At 47.5% G+C, this 24216-nt stretch overlaps 1 protein-coding gene across 1 annotated transcript in view; it reads left to right on the top strand.

Moving 5' to 3' along the window:
- Positions 1-313: 313 nt before the first annotated feature.
- The window catches only part of UBXN8 (UBX domain protein 8), a 222784-nt gene continuing 198881 nt past the window's right edge, over positions 314-24216 (top strand). The window contains exon 1 of the mRNA XM_078677839.1: positions 314-468. Coding sequence (XP_078533965.1) covers positions 381-468 — 88 coding nt within the window. The 5' untranslated portion in view covers positions 314-380. The remainder of the gene's footprint in view (positions 469-24216) is intronic.

Genomic DNA, 24216 nt, shown 5'->3' with positions numbered 1-24216 from the left:
TTGTAAATGAAACGGAATGTAAAAATCAAAACACCGAACAAAGTTGACATGAAATAAAAAACGTTATTAAATATTGTAAAATACCGCATTCGGAAGACGAACATTTTTAACTCGTTTTCATGTAAATATTCCAGTTTTTATCTTACATCAGCAATAGTTCAATGAAAAGGAACGATTACAAGATGGCCGCTGGGTTCGCTTACATAGTTCTGGGTTAACTCATTCTTTCGCTTTACATGTTGGGGTATGACACGATTATTGCTTTTCAGTCCTCTGTTTTCGTTTATGAGGAGCAGAGAAGTCAGGTGGCGTAGGGCCCTTGGGCAAAGTGGCCGTGGGACACGCCCCCTTCAGGCAGCCAGAAAGCGGCAGATCCCGGGATGGCACTGTGTAGTCGCACTCTACTGTTGGTGACTATCGGCACCATCGCCTTCTTGTACCTGGGTGTCTCGAGGCGCCACGAGCTAGGTAACTTAATTCTTCGTGTCCACGGACTGCCTGCTAGTAGTCCTACAGTCTTGCTCCATTACAGGTGGATGCATGGCGGAAGTAGACAGTAGAATCTGCATAGACGTGTCATACTCCACGTTTCAGCTTTGGATGGATATCTGCTTTTTTTTTTTTTTTTTTAAATCCCCTACCCATGTCAAACAAGCTATGCAATAGGTATTGCATTTAAGCGAGTTTGAGCTATTGGCCATGTAAATGACAATGCATTGTATTTATGTTTTGGTTTTTAAAACATAAATAAAAGGCATTGCCAATAGCTTAAAGTCACGTAAATGCGAGACCTATTGCATTGCAAATGCTTGTTTCTGAATGCTAGTTGTTGCTCATAAAGTTATTTGAAAATGGTGACTGGATAAGTTTTTCCTACAACATAGTCACATTTTTAACATAACACTTACATTGCCCATATAATAGTGACATATCTCATTCAATGTCTGCACCCACGGGGAATAGAATCTAAGAACAACCTGAGCTATGAAGCAATCTCAGCATCATTATATGCATTGCATTTACAGATTAAAACCTTGCATTTACATTGCAGCTTGTTTCGAGGGGTGCCAACACTCTGTGCTTGTATATATTGGTGGTGGTGTAGTTAAATAGTATTCAGACCCATCGCTGTATACATATGCCTCCATGCTCTAGTGGTGATCCATGTGATGAAGGTTGGGAGTGGTGTTAGTTGTCAACCACTAAGTGTGTCTTAAATAGCCGATGCAGATTTACTCATACGTTACAATTGTTTTTAAACACAACAAACTCATTCTACATATTGATGTTTGGAAATGTTTTAAATAGCAGAGCACTGACATCCAAATATCCTCCAGGCCTTATGTTATGTGAGACATTTTATACACTGGAAGATACTAGAACGGGCATGTATGCTACTCCATTCGGGAAGGTAGATGGTTGTGTTTAGGACTGTGATTGGTGGAATGACATTCTGTGGAGCCCTGCAGGGATATGACCTTCTTTGGTAGTGTGTTGAATGCTAAATACGTTGTCCTGGATAAAGCTGGGCAGCTGAGATCTCAGCTTGGAGTGTAGAGTTTGTTATGCTGTGTAAGGATTAAAGGTCTTTTCCTTTGAAGTTTTTAAACGTTATTAACAACATTGGCTGAGAGCCATTGATGGTTCCCCATGGGTAATTAAAAAAACATGTTATAGTGCTGATATTTAACATGTTTTCTATTTAATTGAAACATGAAGACATTTAGCAAAATACCAGTCCTTTGAATAATAAACCAGTAGACAGGCGGACACATAAATTGAATACAACTGCCTGCCTGTCTAGATACACCTGTGATTAAGTCTTTTTTTGTGATTGAACAGCGAGGGAGAGGGGCAATGATATTAATGATTCCCTAGCTGCACCCTTCTTCCTTATCACAGGCTGGGGGTCAATGCGTTTCGAACCACTGGTAAGTTGAGGGTTCTCCTCAGGACGTGGACTGGGTGAATCCTTATCTGCAGAAATCGCGCAGGAACTGCAGGGGTGTAGGATGGCTTCACACAGATTGGAATTCCTGGACTTGAAAAAAGTCAACAACAGTCGAAGACATATTTGTTGGACGCTCACGGGTAAATCGGAAGATCATGGGAGAGGGGCTGCTGACCTTTGAGTCGAAATCAAGCCCGAACAGGATTCAGTCTGTTCAGCGGTCTCCGGCGTTAGTTTCTCAATAAACAAGTCATAAAATTTTTACAGAGTTTCTTTAACTTATATTGCACAGCTGCTCACCAAGCTAAAACTTAAAAAAAAAAGTATTATTAATCACAGGGGGAATCTATTGTATGTGCAATTCATTAGTACCAGTGTAACAATCAACTACAGCAATAAGCAACTGAAAGATGACCAATCAACTTTTGCAAAGGGCCTTCCACTTCACGGGAACACATGTTGCAATATTTTTTGGTAATTTATGATCCAGTTGAGCTAGAAACAATTTTATGGGGTTAAAATATACGGATTATGCAGCAGATGATGGAGTATGCAGCAAATGCAGCAAATCCATAACTATGCAGAAAACGCAGCATCCGTGGAATTGCTTAATTCTAGTGGCCCTGGTTATAGGGAGAGAGAATGATAAAGCGACTGATACAGTTGATAGAAAAACATGTTACATACAGAAAAGCATTAACAAATAATGGGAGTGAAAAAGAGATGGGAGACAGAGAAAAGAAAGAGTGGCAGCTGTGAAAAAGTTAGAGGGACAGCTGAGACTTAGAGACAAGATAAGGAGACAGATGTGAGAAAGAGAAAGTAAATACTACAGAGAGGAAGACAGGAGACATAGAGGTGCTTACAAGGCACAAATGAGAAACACAAGGCGAGAGTGCGGTGTTAAAACACGGGTAGGTGAGAAGGGAAGAACTGAGAATGGGAGAGACAGGTTAGAGGGGCGATAATGAAACAGAAACAAGTCAGAAAGTGACAAGTAAAAGAGGTGAGTGAGCGGCCAGTGGCAGATTTGTAAAAGGATAGGCAAGAAAGACAGCAGAGAGAGAGAGGGGGAGGCAAGATGAAAAGGGGCGATAACAAAAGGGGAGAAACAACTGATGGAGAGGGGATGAAAGGAGTGAAGAATGACAGAAGAGCTACAGGTAGAAAGGACCAGGGTGAGGTGCATGGTGGGCGACTAGCCAAGGAGAGAATGACAGGAGAGAAGTGAGACACAGTGCAGGTGGGACAGTGTGAGAAGTTGGCCTGGTATATGATGTTCACTATTCTAGTGAGCACCTTGCACCAGTCCAAACAACCCTTATGGTGGTGGTTGTAAAGTCAACCTTATAGACCAGCTATCCTAGGGGTAGCATGGACAAAAGCAGTCTTAGGCTAAACTCAAGAGGGCATGTGAAGCCAGCTGTTTTACCATATGCAAACCTTTTAATATCAAATGAAAGGACACCACACAGGTTATATATTCAAAATATATATGTATTTATTTCTAAATAAATCCCCTTAACTCTTTATTAGCACAGGAGCACAAGCGTATAACAAATTACTTAATATAACATACAAAAGTTGCACAATTATGGATAGGCCCTGGTGGCCCGTAAAACCATATACTAAAATAGTGGTATAAGAACCACGTCACAAACAATGGTTAGGCCTAGGGCCTTGGGAATCGCTGGGGCTACACTGGACTAACAGCAGTTAGGACGTAGGAGGCCCACAGGATGCGGGTGCAGTGTCTAAATGCACACCCGTGCACCAATAGAAGTCAATGGTGCGTAAAAGTTAGAAGGTTGCAGATTTGTAAGTCTTCCGACTGGACTAGAACTTAACCACTTAAAACTAGGACACTAGGGATGTAAATCTCTACTGGAGCACCGCAGTACTCGCGTTACCTCACCCACAGGAAGCGGGTGCATAGGTGTCAAAGTGTGTCGGGTTTCGTCGTGGATTTCTATAGAGCCTTGGAGAAAAGATGCTGCAGGCGACCAGGAGAGAAGAGTCCGGTTGGATCCAAGGGTGGATCGAAGATGTAGAGTACCTGAAAGCAGAGGGGACATAGTCTGGGTCACTAGCCAGTGACCAGGAAGGAACCAGGCGATGTCGGGTTGCGATCAGGTGATGTCGTGAAGCTTGTCTCCGCTGCCACGTGGACCAGGAGGTATCGACGATGACCAGATGGTGGACACGGACTGTCCCACGAAGGCTCTCGCTGTCGGCGGTGTCTGATCTCGATTCGGAGTCAACAGGCCTTGGCAAATGCAACCCACGCAGAAATCGAAGATGGCTTCTGGATAAGATCAGCAAGGTCTGATGGGCTGCTCCTTTTCAGGGGAGCAGGGGCCAGTCTGGTGCGACCAGACCAGCGTTGTAAATTCAAAGGTTCGTCGTCACAGAGGCCACTAGCCAACGGGCAAGTGACCGGACAGACGCGTCGAGCAGGAACATGCAAAAGGGCCCCACGCAGCACTCGGTGAGTGTGGAGAGGTGATCTTCGGACGCAAAAGCTGCTCGGGGCTGGGGCTTCTCAATCCCCAATGCACAGCTTCGAGGGTGCCTCGGGAGCTGCACAGGAAGCACTTCTCTGGCTTTCCAAGATGGCCGGTCCCACGTCTCACGTTGCATCCATGGGTTTCAGCTTTGCTGTGGCTGTGGATCGGGCTGTTGGAAGTCTGGAAGTCCGGGTCTTGTCGATCTCTGTCGTTCGAACTCCGGCGGGAGCAACAACAAAGCAAACCATTGAGCGCTTGATGGTGCCTGCTTGCACAGGGTGGTCACTCCTTGATGTCAGTTTGGACGGCCAGCCAGGGGTGGCAAAAGATATGCTGCAGCCCCTGGAAGGCCTTGGATGCACCTATGCCCTGGGTACCTATATTACACTGTACAGGGGATCATAAGGTGACCCAATCCCAATTGGTTATGTACCTCGGGTACATGGAGTCCATTTTACAGAGAGAGCAGATAGCCTGGGGCCCTGATTAGCAGGATCCCAGGCCAACTAAGTCGAAAACCAGCTAAACACAAGGCAAAAAATCATGGGTAACCATAGTCAGGTATCCACCTTCCTACACCCCCCCCACCCAAACGAAAGGAGATAAGGCTATACTTGACCAGGTAAGCCTATATTGCCTAAGTGGCCATATAAGGAAGTACATGCACGGTTACCCCCTGTCTCATGGTCCACTAAGCAATCCCTCACCCTAGGGGTATCAGAGGGTCTCCACCATAGGGAATCTGTACCTGTGGTGTGTTTTGGCAAAGTAAAAGGCTGGTGTTGAGATGGAGTACTGAAGTGAGGCTCCACTAATGTAGGGCTCAGCTTCCTCCAATCACTATCCACCATGGATGCCTTTCTTTCCATGACTGAGTTGCACTGTGCTCTCAGGGTCAACCTCTGGCTGCCTACAGTTGGAGGTTGGGTCCCTTTTGTTGGCTTACTGGAGGGACAGGTCAGGTTTGGGGCCTTTGGGTCCCATGTTTGGCTGTGCCCAACAGTGTCCATCTGGGGGAGGTTCCTAACTAGGTGTAAGTGAGATCCCTCAGGAGTTGTTGAAGTTTTTACCTTGCTAGGGCTGCTAGCTTTGGTGCCCCTAATCTGCTGATGGGGTGTTCTATTGGACAGGGGGCCCTTTGGGGTCCACTGGCCTCCTTGACCTCTGCAGCCTTGGGCTGACTAAGGCAGGGTAGAGAGGGGCAGGCTACCTGCTCCAGACTGGGTCCCACCTTGGAAGGGTCCACTGACATCAGGGGTTCTGCCAGGCTAGGCCTGACTACCTCTGGGGCAGTTTCTTCACAAGGGGTAAGATCAGTTCCCCGAGGAGGCTGATCCTTTCCTAAAGTCTGGTGGGAGGGAGATTTCTCTTCCTCCTCAAGGCTCTCTGTTTGTGTGGAGTGATCCATAGTTTCAGGCTTCACAACACATGAATCTGTTTGAGTTTGGGCTGTTACCATCACAGCCCTGCCAGTCTGTCTAGGGAAGGAGTCTGCTTGGGATTGGGCTGAGACTAGCAGAGCCCTACCAACCTTTTCAGGGAGGATATCCTGAGCTGGGGCTGTGGCCATCACAGCCCCACTAACCTTTCCTTGGAGATTTACCATTTTAGAATGGGTTTCTTGTTCTACCTCAGCCCAGGCTGAGATTTCCAGATCATTTCCCAGTAGACAATCTACAGGCAAGTTTGTAGACACTGCCACTCTCTTGGGGCCAGTGACACCTCCCCAGCTGAGATTAACTACTGCCATGGGATGATCTTTCTGTACTCCATCAATATTGGTCACCTGGTATGTGGCTCCAGGTACAAATTGCCTTGAGGGGTCTAGATTCTCAGTCACCATAGTGATACTAGCCCCCGTGTCTCTATAAGCCTCAACTTTCTGACCATTGATGAGGGGCTCCTGTCTGTACTTGCCCAAAGTGTTGGGACACGCAGTGAGGTTGGCAAACCCCATGCCATTTTCACAGACAAGAGTAGCTGTTGTAGGGGACCTGGTTAGGCCAGAGTCCACATGAGGTCCAAAAGTAAACCCAGCCAAACTCTTGGGGGCACTCCCACCACCTGGGGGATTACTACTAATAGTAACAGGAGGTGAGGTAGTCTTACTTGGAGGAACATTTTCCTTATTGCTGGCCCTTGGGCAACTGCTGTCAGTTTTCCAGTGGCCAGGCTGTTTACAGACATGGCAATAAGGTTTCTTTTGGTTAGAGGAAGTGTTTTGGGACCCACCCCCACCATTGGAGTTTTGGGGCCCTGTCAAAGACTTGTCTTTTGATTTATCCCCACCTTTCTCTTGAGCCTTGGAATTATCCTTCTTTTGGTCACCACCCTGATTCTTAGGCCTAATCCTGGTTCTGACTCATTTGTCTGCCCTCTTACCCAATTCTTGTGGAGAGGTCAGATCTGAGTCCACCAGGTGATGGTGTAAAAGCTGGATTTGACAATTACTAAGGATCTGCTCCCTCATAATCAAATTATACAATCCTGTATAGTCATGTACTTTGCTGCCCAGTAACCAACCTTCCAGAGCCTTAGTAGCACAATCTACAAAATCAGTCCAGTCCTGAGTCTGAGCCTTTTGGGTATCCCTGAACAACAACCTGTATTGCTCAGTGGTTAAGCCAACCCCATCAATCAGAGCACTCTTCAGGACAGTGTCGTTTTTAGCATCCTCATGTCTAACAGTGAGGAGCGTGTCTCTTCCTTTTTCTGAAAAGGAGAGCCACAAGATTGCTGCCCACTGATCTTGGGGAACCTGCTGTACCATGCAGGCTCTCTCCAGAGCAGTCATTCATTTGTGGATGTCATCCCCATCTTTGTAGGGGGGCACAATCTTACTCCGATTTCTATGATCATAGGACCTGTCATTATCCTTAGTGATATTGCTGCCACCAGTGGAATCTAATCCACGTAACTTTTGCTCCATTGCAAAAGCAAGTTTAGCTTGGGCCAGGGCTGTTTCCTCTTTCTCTATCTGAAGGTGGACAGCTCTCATCCTAGCCTCATGTTCTCTTCTCTGAGGGGAAGTCATTCCCCTGTGAGAACCCCTTGAGGCATTAGAAAGGAGAGACTCCCTGGAAGGAGATCTTTCTCTTCTATTGCCTGGATTAAGTCTACTATTAGGTCTGGGAAGGTGCAACCCTTCTCCATTCCCATGTAAACTTAGGTTAGCCTGGCTAAGCCTCCTGACCTAAACCTGGCCATCCCCCTGATCATCTGAATCATCTTCATCTACCTCTTCAGCCTCAACTTCTGGGGTGATGGAATCATCTTCTGTGGGGTTACTCCTTCTCCTGTATTACCTGAGGGGCCTGCTCCAGAAGCCTTCTCAAGATCAGCTGTCTCTAGGACTCGTATCAGAATTGGGATGGTAGGGTAATGACCCTTTTTCAACCTCCTTGAGGCACACAAGGCACTCAATTCTCGGAAGCTGAGTTTTTCATAGCTGGAGGGTGCCCTGGGAGGGTCACTTTCCACAGGTAGAGAACTAGCTGGTTCACCTGTGCCAGACATGACTAGTGAGGTGTGGTGTGTGCACCTACCTACACTAAGGGGCTCATTATGATCGCGGACGGACTTGAGTCCGTCCGCGACCATCGAGGAGGAGGGAACCTCCGCATGGCTTGCGGAGTTCCCTCCTCTCCAATTAGGATGTGCCCGCCACCCTGGCGGTCACATCCTCTATTTTTAACATTGCGGCGGGTGCAGCTTCAAGCTGCACCCTCCGCAATGTTAAAAATGCATACATTGCATTTGTATGCAGAAAGCGGCAGGCACCGCGCGGTGCAGGGGGTACCATAGGTACCCCCCATAGGTACCCCCCATGTGCACCCCCCACCCCCCCTTCACCCAGGGGGCCCGCAACAGGCCCCCGCAGTGAAGCTCCGTATGCTTTTCCACGGCGGAAAACCCGCCATGGAAAAGCATTTCTTTTTGGGCATCCTAATATGGCTGGCGGTGTCTGAGAGACACCGCCACCATATTAGGGCTTTTCCGCCGCGGTTGTAAGCCAACCGCGGCGGAAAAGCTGCAGACGTAAACCTGGACCCACCAGTCTTCCTAATGTGGCGATGGGTCTTTGGTGGGTCCGCTGCGGTTTTTCCGTATCCTCCGGGCCGGCGGTGGCTTCCGCCGGCCCGGAGGATACGGAAAAAACGGTATCCTAATCTGCCCCTAAGTGTTTACCTACTAAACCTCCCTAGGAGTTGTAGTCAGGGTGTGCCAAGCCCTTTCCTCTACAACAGCTAAGTTCAGTAGAACTTAAGTATTTTAAGCTTTGTTATATGTACCCATGGTACCTAATGTGATCTTTTCAAATGACAAAAAAGATTACAATGGTAAAACAACAGCAAGCTCAAATCCCAACCGCTGCACACCAATGTGAGAAGTTGGCCTGGTATATGATGTTCACTATTCTAGTGAGCACCTTGCACCAGTCCAAACAACCCTTATGGTGGTGGTTGTAAAGTCAACCTTATAGACCAGCTATCCTAGGGGTAGCATGGACAAAAGCAGTCTTAGGCTAAACTCAAGAGGGCATGTGAAGCCAGCTGTTTTACCATATGCAAACCTTTTAATATCAAATGAATGGACACCACACAGGTTATATGTTCAAAATCTATATGTATTTATTTCTAAATAAATCCCCTTAACTCTTTATGAGCACAGGAGCACAAGCGTATAACAAATTACTTAATATAACATACAAAAGTTGCACAATTATGGATAGGCCCTGGTGGCCCGTAAAACCATATACTAAAATAGTGGTATAAGAACCACGTCACAAACAATGGTAAGGTCTAGGGCCTTGGGAATCGCTGGGGCTACACTGGACTAACAACAGTTAGGACGTAGGAGGCCCACAGGATGCGGGTGCAGTGTCTAAATGCACACCCGTGCACTAATAGAAGTCAATGGTGCGTAAAAGTTAGAAAGTTGCAGATTTGGAAGTCTTCCGACTGGACTAGAACTTAACCACTTAAAACTAGGACACTAGGGATGTAAATCTCTACTGGAGCACCGCAGTACTCGCGTTACCTCACCCACAGGATGCGGGTGCATAGGTGTCAAAGTGTGTCGGGTTTCGTCGTGGAGTTCTATGGAGCCTTGGAGAAAAGATGCTGCAGGCGACCAGAATAGAAGAGTCCGGTTGGATCCAAGGGTGGATCGAAGATGTAGAGTACCTGAAAGCAGAGGGGACAGAGTCTGGGTCACTAGCCAGTGACCAGGAAGGAACCAGGCGATGTCGGGTTGCGATCAGGTGATGTCGTGAAGCTTGTCTCCGCTGCCACGTGGACCAGGAGGTATCGACGATGACCAGGTTGTGGACACGGACTGTCCCACGAAGGCTCTCGCTGTCGGCGGTGTCGGATCTCGATTCGGAGTCAACACGCCTTGGCAAATGCAACCCACGCAGGAATCGAAGATGGCTTCTGGATCAGACCAGCAAGGTCTGATGGGCTGCTCCTTTTCAGGGGAGCAAGGGCCAGTCTGGAGCAACCAGACCAGCGTTGTAAATTCAAAGGTTCGTCGTCACAGAGGCCACTAGCCAACGGGCAAGTGACCGGACAGACGGGTCGAGCAGGAAAATGCAAAAGGGACCCACGCAGCACTCGGTGAGTGTGGAGAGGTGATCTTCGGTGCAAAAGCTGCTCGGGGCTGGGGCTTCTCAATCCCCAAAGCACAGCTTCGAGGGTGCCTCGGGAGCTGCACAGGAAGCACTTCGCTGGGTTTCCAAGATGGCCGGTACCACGTCTCACGTCGCCTCCACGGGTCTCAGCTTTGCTGTGGATCGGGCTGTTGGAAGTCTGGAAGTCCAGGTCTTGTCGATCTCTGTCGTTCGAGCTCCGGTGGGTGCAACAACAAAGCAAACCGTTGAGCGCTTGATGGTGCCTGCTTGCACAGGGTGGTCACTCCTTGACCACAAGGGAGATTCTTCAGTCTTCTACATCGAGTAGGATGTCTAAGGGTCCAGAGTTTTGTTTCAAAGTTTCAGTCAGGATTATCTAAAGTCTATGGACACAGCTCCTACCTTTATTCCAAATCAAGGGGCTGGATTACCTGCTAGGTCCCTCCTATGGGTTGGACCCAGGAAGGGGGTGGTTACACTCCTTTCCCTTTATCCAGTTTCGCGCCAGAGCTGGGGCTGGAGTGCCCCAGCACCTGTTTGAACTGGGCTACGCATGGGACACCTTGTGTGCCCCAGGCAGTGTCTAGTTTCATTCAGCCCTCCCTGCCCCAATCCACTGTCTCCTGTCTGGGGTGGTGCTAGCACCTCTCTGTGCCTGGAAACCTTTTGTCCAGGCCTCCCCTGCCGGAGTTTCGGTCAGCAGCAGGAGGCCAGACTTGTGTCTGTGGCAGCAGCATTCATTTTGTGATGCTGAGGCTCGGGTTAGTTTTAACCGGGTTTACTGTTAGCAACATGTCTTCTCCCTCTAGAAGGGTGGAATGCTACCCCCGTTGCCAGAATTGGCGAGGGGGTAGTATTCCAAAGCGTATGACACCTTACACGACATGTTTTGATAAAGCCAAACCAAAGATAGCATCTAACCACAAGGATTATAATGCACCTAAGAGTATATGGTATGGCAATACCCTGGAACAGCTATAAGGACATGGTTTCGAAAGCTGCAGACAGGCTCAGCTCATGCTAGAGCACCATCTCACATAAAACCAAGCACTCTGCCTCCATAATTGTTAAGGCCTGCCATAGGAGTGACTTATAGGTGTATAGGTGTCCAGATATAGGTTTAGACATAGGTATACTATATCTAAGCAAGGGGTGATTACACGACCTTGCCCCAGCTGAGTTATCAGCCAGTTGTGTCAGTTTGGATGGCCAGCCAGGGGTGGCAAAAGATATGCTGCAGCCCCTGGTAGGCCTTGGATGCACCTATGCCCTGGGTATCTATAGTACACTGTACAGGGGCTCATAAGGTGACCCAATCCCAATTGGTTATGTACCTAGGGTACATGGAGTCCATTTTACAGAGAGAGCAGATAGCCCGAGGCCCTGATTAGCAGGATCCCAGGCCAACTAAGTCGAAAACCAGCTAAACACAAGGCAAAAAATCTGGGGTAACCATAGTCAGGTATCCACCTTCCTACAGACAGCTTGTGCATGTGGAATAGCTCGGCCTTCCTGAAATTGGTGGATCAAGGTGACATGGAGTGTGAGGACCCCCATCCCAAGTTTTCTTTAGAACACTACTCCAATCCCTTCTCATTCCCTTTATTCATCTTCTGTCCCTCTCATACTACCATCCCTCTACTTCCCTAAAACCATCACCACTTTCACACTTTTTCTGGTAATCTCATTTTTCTGGGAAAACCTGCTCTTTGGCCTAGGGTGTCATTGTACTAGAGGGCACATGCGCAGTGACTCACCAGAGTGCAGGCATGCCACGAGAAGCAAAGAGAATGGTAGAATTGTCATGTCTTGAAGCTGCCGAAACCCTCAATGCACCCTGTCCAGATAAGATCTGCGCGGCCCAGTGCTATCTGGGAGAGCAGCAGCTGCGCGCATTTATACAGCAAGGGGCGACTTGTACACGCAGCAGTCCCAAAGGAGGCGTAGTGCCAGTAGTACACAGAGTGACGCAGGCATGCTTCTGGCTCACACTGACGCAAGATTACTGTTTGTTGATGTTACGAGATCTCTATCATCACCTAACGAGCCCCATTGCTTATTCTAAGTAGTGGTTGCAGGTGGTTGGCATCAGCACTCCTTTTTAGGGACGGGAACTTATTTGTCATTGTCTTATCTGGCAAGCGCAGAAAAGGCAGGCTGAGATCGAGCGCGCGAAAGTGAAAGCGCAGTGGGAGTGCACAAAAGTGAAAGCTGAGATCGCCAGAGAAGAGACGCCGTGCGCGTGCACATCTGCTGTCCTCCGTATGCGTGCACATCTCCTGTCCTCCTTCGGCAGAAAGTCTGCTTGGCACGAGCAGAGAAGGCAGGCTAAGATCCAGAGGGTGAAAGTGAAAGCGCGCGAAAGCTGAGATCGCCAGAGAAGAGACTCCGTGCGCATGCACATCTGCTGTCCTCCGTACGCGTGCACATCTCTTGTCCCCCTTCAGCAGAAAATCAACGATAATGGATCTTGCCAATCCAGCAGCGCATGCACTGTGTCGCTAGGCGAGACCTAAAAACAGGTGTGGTACCCTCCAGCTTTAGAAAGTTTTTGTAAAGTATCCAATTAAAAATGCGAGAGTTTTCCCTTCATCCATACATAATATATCCTGCAGAGTCTGCATTGCAGACTACAGAGCTTTTAATCTGTCAGTTCAAATGAATATTACGACTCACTTTCAAATTATACGAATAGATCTGAATATTTATTTCCCAATGTTGTAGTAAAAAAACAGATTTTGTTTTTAAATAAGTGTTGCATGTCAAATGGGATACGCTCCTCGACAGCTATTCATTTTGAGGTCACTGCGCTGCAGCCGGAGTGCGGTATATCATAATCAAAGTAATAAAAATTGCCTGTCAAGCTGTCCATGTGGGCGGAGGAAGTATCGTTTTTGGAAGGTGCGGAACCACAATTGTAGTTTCTGTTAGTTTCCAAAGAAATTGCGTGACTTGTGCAAATTACTGCAGGGAGCTGGGTGCTTACCAATCACAACGCTGCATTGCAGTGTTATGATTCGTCAGTGGGGCCTGACTGTGCTTCCCGTTCAGAGGAGAGCAGGAGCAGAGACGCAGGACCTGCAAATAGTGCACACTCAAGCCTCCCTCCCCTGCGACACTCCCCCACACGACACTCCAACCCGCGACACTCCCCCCACAACAATCCCCCCACAACAATCCCCCCAACACTCCCCCCGCGACACTCACCCCCGCGACACTGGTACATACCCCAGTGAAAGAACTGATTTCAACAAAAGCAAACCTACCATCAGTACAGTCCATAAGTGCATTTAATACAATGTTGGAATAGAAATGTTTTAGCTGTATTATTTATGCATTGCACGTTTTAAGTTAGCATTTGCAGCACCATTTTATATTCAGCAGCTATTTTGAGTTATGATTGCAACTAACTTCTGTCTCAATGCCCCAACTGAAATGAGCTGTGATCATTTTCCTTTCCAATATTGAGTCTTGCTGTATTAATGAATACACTGTTCTTATTAGTGCATACCTTTCCCACTAGATAGGCCTGCTCGCACCCTTAGAGCGGCGGGCACAGGCAGAGTGACCTTGGCGCTGAGATAGCATGTCCCTGGTCTTAGAATCGAGACTCATCCTTCTGTATTCCCTTTCTTCGCCAGCTACCAACTGGAAAATTCCAATCAGCTTGTGTCTTTATTGGTTCTGAACTGTACATAATGTATCGCCATGCTTGCTGAAGTCAGTCCCCTCTGCAGCAATCTCAGAAGGCTGGTCAGACTGGACTTCGCTTGAGTGTACTTGAATAAAATATACTTGGTTTGTATTCTCTACTGTTTGACCCACTCATCATTTGTATGGAAGATTGAGAGGTGGTTGCGAGTGACCTGGGTGGCCCTATTTGGGTCACTTCCTTCAGTTGGCGCCCCAATAGGGACTCCATCGGGTGACCCATCCTCGCCCTCGGATGGGTGAGGAGGTCGGGGCCATCGTCGGGTCGGACGGGCGGACAAGGGATCCCTTCATGAGAGACTCCTGAACTCGCAGCTGCCCCATCTGTCTGACCAGTTGGTGCCTCGCCTAGTGGTCATCCCGACTGGGGCCTGAATTGCGAAACCCTTGGATCTGACCGTTTGGTCTGAAGAGTCATCAGTGGAGAATACATTTGTTTGACCTGGGTGCACCAGGGGAGTTTGTTTTGGTTCTTTGTGGGTATGGTACCATTTTGCTTTGTCTTGGGTATGGTCTGAGGACCGATTCTGAATTATCTTTGGTACGGTCTGAGGACCGCTTTGGATACATAGTGTTTCTGAACACTTCGGTAGGCAATACAACGAATTTGGCTTACTTTTGAAAATACCTGGTTTTAGTCGTTTCTTGGTTTCTTTTTGTCGTTGTTCTGCTGATGCTCGACTGGAAGAAAGTTAACCAGCGCCGCCGGAAGGCACTCCGAATTTTGACTTGTATGTAAAACATGGCATTGGCCTATTATGTTTAGTGCGTTATAGCACAAATATACGAGGGACAATGCTGAGTTGCAGTGGCTATTGACGGGCACCTTTGATGAACTAAAAATTGGGTTTTTACAGGAAAAGTCGTTTGCAAGAAGACGTAGGCAGTCCATGTTTGATTCCCTCAGAACATGGCAAAAAGAGGCTAAACAGAGGTGAATGAAAACAGAGAATGAGGCCCGGAAGGGGAGAATGCAGACATTGACTCTGAAAGCTGTAGCACATAATTGAGAGAAACAGGAGATAGGAATTGAACGTGAAGATATGAGGTATCGACTGAATATTGATAAATCTTATGTAGCCTGAGAGGAAAATGATGCTGTTGTCGAAGAATTGCTAGATGTTCAACCCCCACCTCCATATGCCCTGCAGAGGGTATATGCTGTACTGCCCCCACAGACCCAGCTGCCCGGTTCTTCTGTCTCTGCTGTTTCTGCTACCGTTACTCGGTCTGCCTTGACCACGCCACCTCCTGTCTTTTACTTGTCCTCACCATCTGTGGCAACTACGACTGTCCGCATTCCTGCAACACCTATTGCTTCGGCATCCCCTTCGCCAACTCCTACGCCCACGACCCAGCCAGCAGCGACGTTAATGCCCACTACCTCTGTTATCACTTCCACTGTTTTCCTCCATTCCCTGACACTGCAGGATATTGGAACACCAGTACGTGGCCCTGAAGATAGAGACTGGACGAAATTCAAGGAAAGATTGGTGCGAACGTTGGTACGATTTGATGTGGGTGAGACAGAAAAACAGATAGTAGCTAATCAGGTTGCTTAGTGGGCCAGGAATCCCATTAATGGTGTGGAGGATGTGTGGAATGTGATGAAAGATTATGAGCCTTTTGTGCAGCAGCATGCCCTTAAACACATGGCTACTTTGATTGGGCTTTGGTAGCAGTGTTTCAATGATGCAGCACCACAGATTATCTATGATATTAAGGATCATGTCTACGTTGCTGATATGGCGCCTGGTCAAGTTTTTGGTAATATTGCAATATTGGTTGCTTATCGGAGTAGGCTGCTTGAGAAGAGCCCGAAGACGGTATCTTAGTGTCCAATGGAGGTCCACCCCATATATCACCCTGAAATACTAAAGCTACGGGATCAGCTTGATGTTGTTACTAGACCAGGGGTAGCGGCCCGTTTCCAAGAACAGTGGGTTTATACTCCATGGAAAAGGAGTGAGGTTTTGTCCCTTAAGACTCAGTTACCAGACCCTAGGAAAAATCCTACTGTATATTATAAAGAATTTATTGAGGCAGCTTCTTCGGTGATGACGCTTGCGGATATTCAAATCTTCTTTGGTTTGTTTTTTCCGGTTGATATTTGGAGACAGGTACATGCACAGGATCACGATGCAGATTTGGGTGGTACCTGGGATCAGATTAAAGTATGGGATCAGGAGAGCAAGCCTGGTGAGAAGCCTAAGGCAGAGATACTTGCTTTGCCTGGCCGAATTATCACTTATATGCATTCCCTTATTCCACCCCGAAAAATTGATTGAGACAAGCTATCGGCTTGTCGCCAGTAGAAAGATGAGTGTGTCCGATTTTTTCACCGGGTTTGAAAGTGTGTTTCTGGATTATAGTGGACAGGATTTGTCGACTGAAGGTGGTATGCGTTTGTTTGTTAGTTAGATTTGTTTAAAACTTGCTCCCCGAGATTGCGACTCAATTTCAGGCTTCTGCGAGAACGTGGTCCACCTCTTTTCCTTCTGTTATCTTGAATACGGCACAGTATTATGAGCACAGGGAAAACGAGGATAAGGAGAAGATGGAGAAAAAGCACAAAGATTTGAAGACTAGGGATTTGTTGTAACAGGCTTCTCAAGGGAATGGTAGAGGACGTGGTGGTGCGGCCCAACAGATTCCCCAACCAGTAGGAATACTACGCCTGTAGGACCGAATCAGTGTGCATATTGTAAGGAGGAGGGACACTGGCGCTGTGAGTGTCCTGTGCTTTTGCAAAAGGTGGCGGTCCCAAGAGGACGAGGTCCTTCTGGACGGGGTCGTGGAGATGGGGGCCAGCACAGGGCTCAGACCGCTGAGACATCGCAGGGTTGTACTGATCAGATCTACTTTGACGATCATCGGGACAAACAGTACTATCATGATGACTATGGTACGGATGAGGTGACGGGGATGTCTTGAGACATCAAAAGTTCCCTATCAGTCGGCCCAAGCTGCAGAGCTAGTTGTCCTTATTTGAGCATGTGAGTTGAGTGAGGGTCTGGTTGTTAATATTTATTCTGACAGCCAGTATGCCTGTAGGGTCGCCCATGATTCTGGGTGGCTCTGGGCAGAGAGAGGGTTCCTTACTTCCCTTGGGGCACGCATTCAGCATGGTCCTCTTATACATAGGCTTCTATCTGCTTTGACACTCACTAATAAAGTGGCCATAGTGAAGTGCCAAGCCCATAAGAAAATTACTGATGATGTGTGTAAAGGGAATGCTTTTGCGGTTCAGACAGCTAAGAAAACTGCCCGATCAAAGATGAAAAGAATGTTTGTAGCAGGTCCTGCCAGGTGGGTACCCGAGTTCTCCATGTTTGAGGATACACTAGAAAATAAGAAGGAGATCCAGAGTGAGGGCATGGTGGAGGAATTAGCGGTGTGGCAAGAAAGTACAGCGAATTTGAATGATGATGGATGTTGGATTGATAAGTCAGGGAATCAGAGATGGATGTTGCCAGATGCATATGTTCTTCCTATAGTTACAATGGCTCATGGCCCAGCTCATATAAGTGCTAACGATATTTGCAAGTTGTTAGATAAAGCAAAATAACAACATCTCCAAGACAGCTACACACATTGTGCATCATGCACACCATGCAGTATTTTACCATCCTGGCAAGGGTACCCCTACACCACCCAGTAATTCTGCACCTCTCGCTTTCCCTTTTGAGGTCCTCCAGATAGACTTTATTGAAATGGACAGGGTAAATAATTTGAAGTATGTGTTGGTGGTTGTTTGAGCGTTCAGTAAATGGTTTGAGGCCTACCCCACTAAGGAAAATACAGCCATTGCGACTGCAAATATACTCCTAAAGGAGTTCTTTCCTCTCTTTTGCGTGCTCCGTTTGATCTAGAGTGATAGCGGAAGTCATTTAAATTCCAAGGTTATCCAGCTAGTCTGTGAGGGACTACACATCAGACAGAAGTTCCATGCTGCCAACTATCCTCAGTCAGCAGGTTTGGCTGAAAAGTACAATGGTACTCTCAAACTGAAATTGGCAAAGATTCAGGTGACAACATGGTTGCAGTGGCCAGATGCTTTACCATTAGCCCTTGTGTCCACAAGAACAACAGCGCATTCTAGGACAAGATTGTCACCTTACGAGGTCGTGTGTGGACACCCGCGACCGCGAATGTTTTCGGAAATTGAGTATCTTTTGCTGACAGATTTCCTGTGTGAGTTAACTAAACGTCTGTGCTCTATTCACCAAATGATACACGAGTCCCTACCACCTGTACCCAAGGGGCCCAGACATGATATTCAGCCTGGCGATTTTGTCCTGGTAAAGAACTTCCAGCGAAAGAAATCCTACTAAATGAGGACCAACAGAACCCAAAACAGAATCCAAGGGATAAACCATGGGTAATAAATAATGCATCAGACTTGCGAAACAAAGCAGTGCGCTGCAAATAAATGGAAAATGCACAATCGATTGTCCAGATTTGGGTCCTGTGCTCTCCATTTCACTGGAGGCAAGCTAGTCTGGCTGATGAGGGGTGCATTCCCGAAACCGGTCCCAGGGTGCTTGTTTCCAGTCAGGGAGAACCTTGCTTGGCAGTTCGGGCTCGACTGAATACCATGGGGAACATGGTCAAGACTGATTTGCATTTGGCAGGGTTCAAACTAGAATGGCATGGGGAGCAAAAACAGCGATGCAATTTGGACCAGATCTCTGTACTGGGGTGAATGTTGTATATTGTTCAACATTCTGTCCATCAATTGTTCTTTTTGCATTTGTCCCCCTGAGTGGGACGGGTATGCCTAGACGTGGGTCCCGTGCTCTCTCTATGCCACTGTCGTCAAGCTATTCTGACTGATAAAGGGTGAACACCGATACCGGTCCCAGGATGCTTGTTTCTAGTCGAGGGAGGACCTGGCCTGAACTGTTCCCAAGGGGAATGGGTTCAAAACTGATTTGCATTTGGCTGGGTTCAAACTAGAGTGGCTTGGGGAGCAAAAAATGATGGAATTAAGCCCAGATTTCTGTACAGGGGTGAATGTTTGACATTGTTTGACATTCTGTCCATCAATTGTTCTTTTTGCATCATGAGAATGCAAGCGCACCTCAGCATATGACGCAGGAGACAGACAAAAAGTAGGTAAGACAATATATTAATCTAAATTAAGAGGAAGCCACCATCAGGAGAAAATCCGGATTAGACCGCAGAACCACCTTGTCTGGAAAAAAACGGAGCAGAGGACAACAAAGCCCGAATCTCAATCACCCGTTTCCCAGCAGAATTGTCCACAAGAAACACAATGGTGGCTAAAAGAGACTTGAATGTAGCGAAATCAAAGGGCTCAAGTTAACCCCCCCTCAACCCCTGCAGAACAAGAGACAACTACACCGCAAGCGAGCCTCCAGAGGGGCAACAGACAGTACACTAGCCCTGCAATAAACCTGAAGAGCAACCCACGGACTACGCAGTGTAGACACAGCCAAATCCTGCTGAAACCATCCCGAAGAGACTCAAACACTGCAGATGGATCACAAGAGGAAGGTGACAACCCTCTGTCCTGACACCAGACAGAAAAATTACACCAGTGACGGCCATAAAGTAGGCGGTCGTTGGAACTGCTGAATCAACTTAGCAACATCCAAAGAACACCCTTCCTCTAAGAGGAACTGCCTCTCAAGTGCCATATCTCACAATTCAACCTGCTAAGGGTGTCCAGAGGCAGAAGCGACTGGCTCAGAGGAGCAGGATGAATCGGTAGAACCTAATGGGGCCGGACCGAAAGATGGAGAAGACAAAGGGAACTAAGGGTGCCTCTTCCAGGCTGCAGCAATCAACGGACTTTCAGCCTGGTCCTGAACCACCTTCTGATCCACCCGAGGAGGAAGAGGGATAAGCGAAGACCACTAGGTCAGGGAACCGACAGAGCATCCACTACCCAAGTCCTTGGGGAAGGAACCAGGCTGCAAACATGGGGAAGCAGGCCATTCTCCTCCGTAGCGAACGGATCCAGCTATGGGTGACCGAACTGGAGAAGCGTGGACTGAAAAAGCATCAGATCCAGATACTAGTTCCTTCCAGTTGGAAGAATAAAAAGCCTCCACTCGACTCCATTTCCCTTGCACAGCAGAATCCCCCAGGATTGCACACTAGCCTTTCCCACTGGCATTGGTCGTGAGAACCAGAACAGAAAGAGGAACCAAGGAGAAACCTCTGTTCAGATGATTGGGAATCAACCACCACTGGAGACCCCTGCAGATCTGAGGAGTCACTGGAACCAAAGCCTCATACTCTTGAGATGACAGATTCCAATGATTCCTGAGATGGTGAACCAAGAGATACAGGTGTAACCTCCCCCAAGAGAGAAAAGCCAGAGTAGATTCCATCTCCCCTTGACTGCATAGCCATGTCCTTGCAGATGGCGAAGAAGGAGAGAAGACAAATGGGAGCAGAGCAGGACACAACGTTCCTCTGATACAAAGACCTCCCCTAAGTCCATCCTGAAGTGAGCCCCGATAAAGAGAAGCTCTTGAGATGGCTGGACTTGGGACTTCTTCCAGTTCATCAAGAAGCCGTACTCCTGAAACAGAGTGGATACCCAGTGAATCTTCAACTGGGCTTGGAAAAAGAACAAGAGGCAATTAGTCAGTCATTCAAGTAAGGGTAGAATTGGATACCTTCACAATGTAAAATACCCACCAATGGTGCTAACAGTTTTGTGAACACCCTCGGTGCAGAAGCCAGCCCAAAGGGCAGAACCCAAAATTGGTAGTGGTTTCCCTGGACCGCAAACCAGAGGAACCTCTGGTGAGATGGATGCACAGGGATGTATAAGTAGGCATCTATGAGGTCAGTGGAGGCCAGGAAATCGCCCTTCCACAAGAAAAGCAGAAACATCTGGAGGGAAAACCTTTTTGAAGGGCACTTTAGGAATGTACCTATTGACCTCTTTGAGGTCCAACACAGGGCAGAAATATCCTGACACCTTATGAACCAGAAAAAGCAGGGAGTAATGGCCATGGAAAACATCCCCCGGAGGAACTGCACTGATGGCCGCTTTCTGGAGAAGCAACTGGATCCCCTGGAGTATGGCAGACAACTTCTCCGGGTGAGTGAGGTGTCGAAAGTAGGAGGCACAGGGGATATTACTGTAATGTATGGAACTGACCCGGTACAACATGAAACACACTGACGCTTTGATCGGAGTGCGAGGGAAGTTGTGGGAGGGGGGTTTAGAGTTATGGGGGATAAGATTTTTGCAAACAGAAACTACAATATTGTATATGCTTGAGCTTTCTGTACACAGTATGACATGGGGAACATTTTGTAATGAAAATACTTGTTGTAATACTGTGATCATTTCTGCAGAAAATAAAAATATATTATAAAAAAAAAAAGCAACTGGATCCCCTGGAGTAGGGCAGACAACTTCTCCGGGTGTGTGAGGAGTAGGAGTCTCGAAAAAGTGGCGGGGTGGAGTGTTGCTGAAATTGATCTTGTAGCCGTCCAAGACCACTTGGATAGCCAAGGCATCCAGAATGGTACAAGCCCAAAGGTCCTGGAAGTACAGCAGGTGACCCCCACTGGACGAAACCTGGAGCAGTCATGCTTCGGGAAGGGTGATGGCGGGAGCTGGCTGGTACCCTGACAACTGGTGCACCCCACCCATTACCCTTGCCTTGAAAGGGCTGTTGTTAAGGAGCCTTACCCCCTGGGGGAAAAGCCCATTTGTGGCCACAATCTCTGCCCTTGGAGACCTGACGAACAGAAGTAACCAGCTTCTTATTCTCTGCCGTTTTCTTTTTTAATCTGCTCTTTGAATGCAGTGCCTAAAACCTTGGTTCCAGTAAAAGGCAGTTTTATGAGGACTGCCTTCTGAGCCGTGGCAGCCTTCCAGGAGTGCATCCAGATGTTTTGGTGGGCTGCTTTGGTGAAGCAGCAGTAGTAACACACAGGTTGTTAAACGTGATGTCTGAAAGAAAACAGACCAAGAGAGCTGAGAAATCCACACTCTCAAGTACTTTTTCTGCCAAAGAGTGGAACTCTTTTAGGAGGTACTGTATAGCATAGGTGGAGTAGGCTTTAGCTTAGGTCACAAGTTGTAAGCCACATAGGCCCATTTCACCGCCCCTTCTGCCTTTTTGCCACTGCATCAGAAGGCAGGGCAACCTCTGACACCACATTACCCTGGGTGGACTACCATTCCATGATGTCAATTTTTATGGAGACTGGAAACTCCTCCTCAAATTTGTGTAGATGATAGCGTTTCAAAAGGAAGTGAGGAAAAGACTGCTTCTTGACTTCCTTCAGTTAGTTAGATAACACACGACAAATGAAAGTGTGCAAGGGCAAAGATTAAGGTTCCGCACGCTGATATTGTGGGAAAAATAAAGACATCATCAGCAGGAGCCTGAGCAGAGGAAGCAACTCCCAGATTATAATGTACATGCTGCAACAATTCAGCTAAATCGGAGCCCTGCAAAAAAAGTACTTTGATGCCATCATCCTCAACAGAAGGATCCATCCTGGGGACTTTAGAAGGAGGAGCCCCATCCCATGTCCGGAATGCAGCCCCAACAGCTGCTGCAATGGTAGCTTGGAGGTCAGGGGCTGGATGGACCTCTGAAGATGGCCCAGCCACAGAGGGGATCTCCTCCATATCACTCATCATTAGATTTCCACAGAAACCAAGACTGCAGGCAGTAACACGGTGAGGCAGCGTCTGCCGAAAAGGGGGGGAGAGGAAGGGGGCCTGCTCTTGGTAGCAGGAGAGGCTGGGGGTCGCATTTCAAGACGTCAAGGCCTTTGAAGCTACCCTGCCACAGAAGGCTCTTCTTGACCTGGGCAGGTGGGAACAGCTCTGCCCAGGAAAGACTTTGTTTCTGGGCCCAGGGAGTAAAGGCTCCCACCCCAGGGGTTCAGAAACGTGTCTTGTGGTGGCAGGCTGGTGTTCACCAGCAGGAATCCACCAGTGGTTGGCTTGGGTCAGGGATCCCCTCTAGAAGGGACCCCTGAGTGTATGGAATAATACATCTGTCACTGGAATCAGTGCTGGTTTATTCTGAGATGTTTGATACCAAACATCCCAGGATTCAGTAAAGCCATTATGGTGTTAGGAAACCCGTAATGAACAGTTTCCTGACCATATACGTGGTATGGCTATACTGGGCACTTATAATATCTAAGACTGGCCTTAGATATTGTAGGGGACTGTCTGCTTATGTAGATAGGTCCTCACATGAGGTATAGTGCCCCCTGCCTTAAGGGTGACTTACGTGTGCCATGCAGACTCTTCACTTGTAGCTGCACCAAAATATGCAGACTGCAATGGCAGTGGGGCATGTTTCTGGTGAGAGGTCTCGGAGGATGGCATAATACATGCTGCAGCCCTCAGAGGCCTTTCTCTGGCTACCATGCCCTTGGTACCATAGATATCCCTTACAGGGGACTTGCAAGTAGGCCAGAGTTGTGACAATGGTGGTAATAATGGTCCAGTTTAGGGAAAAGAACACAGGCCCTGATAGGTCGGGACCCAGGGCATACTCAGTCAAAGTGCATCAGAAATCTGGCAAAAAGTGTAGGGGGAGGTAACTGCAACAGAAACACACTTTCCTACAAATATCCAAATGAAAACATAAATACCCCGGAGTCCGTCACAGACAGCCTCGCAACCCCACACCAAACCTTGATCTCGTATGCCCAGCACATAAATATCGGTCAACCATAAAAAAAAATCTAAAAGACAGCTAAAGCAGGTCTTAAATAAAAACAAGGGAAAGAACAATAGAACATAAAGGAAAATATAATCCATACCTGTGGCCAAAATGGAAATTGATCGGCTGCAGAAAAAGAAACAGGAAGTCCTGGGTGGGAAATGACATATATGTTCATCCCATTTGATGGGCACCATTTTGGATTGGGAAAGTAAATTCAAGTTTGCCAATCATTATCTGCACGGTTAAGAGACAAACTTATGCATAAGGACTGTGAGAGGAAGATGAATGAGGAGGTAATGAATGTGTCTGTCTGTGATGCAACTGGCTCTGATACATTCGGGTCGCGTTTGCGCCATATAAAACCGCAAAATAAAACACAACAAATATTTTCTGGGTGGGCTTTCAGTTGTTCCATATGTGCCCTTATACAAGTTAAGTAATCATACATTGTTTTTCTCGGGTAGCGGCTGTAGAGGTTTCTGATGGTTGGTGTTTCTCTTTTTAATGGTGTCTGGTTTCTAAGAGTTACTGTACATGTATATTTAAAGCGTGGAAGTTGAGCAAAGTAAACTCTATTCATAGATGTACTCGCGGTTACTAAGTAACATAACCCATGTATTTGTAAAACACACGTTCAGCCATTTGTCTCTTTTGGGTGTTTATTGTTGCTTATGCCCATGGTACTGATTTGTCGTCCTTGCAAGGAAGAAGGGTAATGCAGGA

The sequence above is a fragment of the Lissotriton helveticus genome, chromosome 2_1 (genome assembly GCF_964261635.1).
Source record: "Lissotriton helveticus chromosome 2_1, aLisHel1.1, whole genome shotgun sequence".
Lineage (NCBI taxonomy): Eukaryota > Metazoa > Chordata > Amphibia > Caudata > Salamandridae > Lissotriton > Lissotriton helveticus.
The sequence above is the reverse complement of the archived record's forward strand: the minus strand, read 5'-3'. Positions and strand labels throughout refer to the sequence as shown.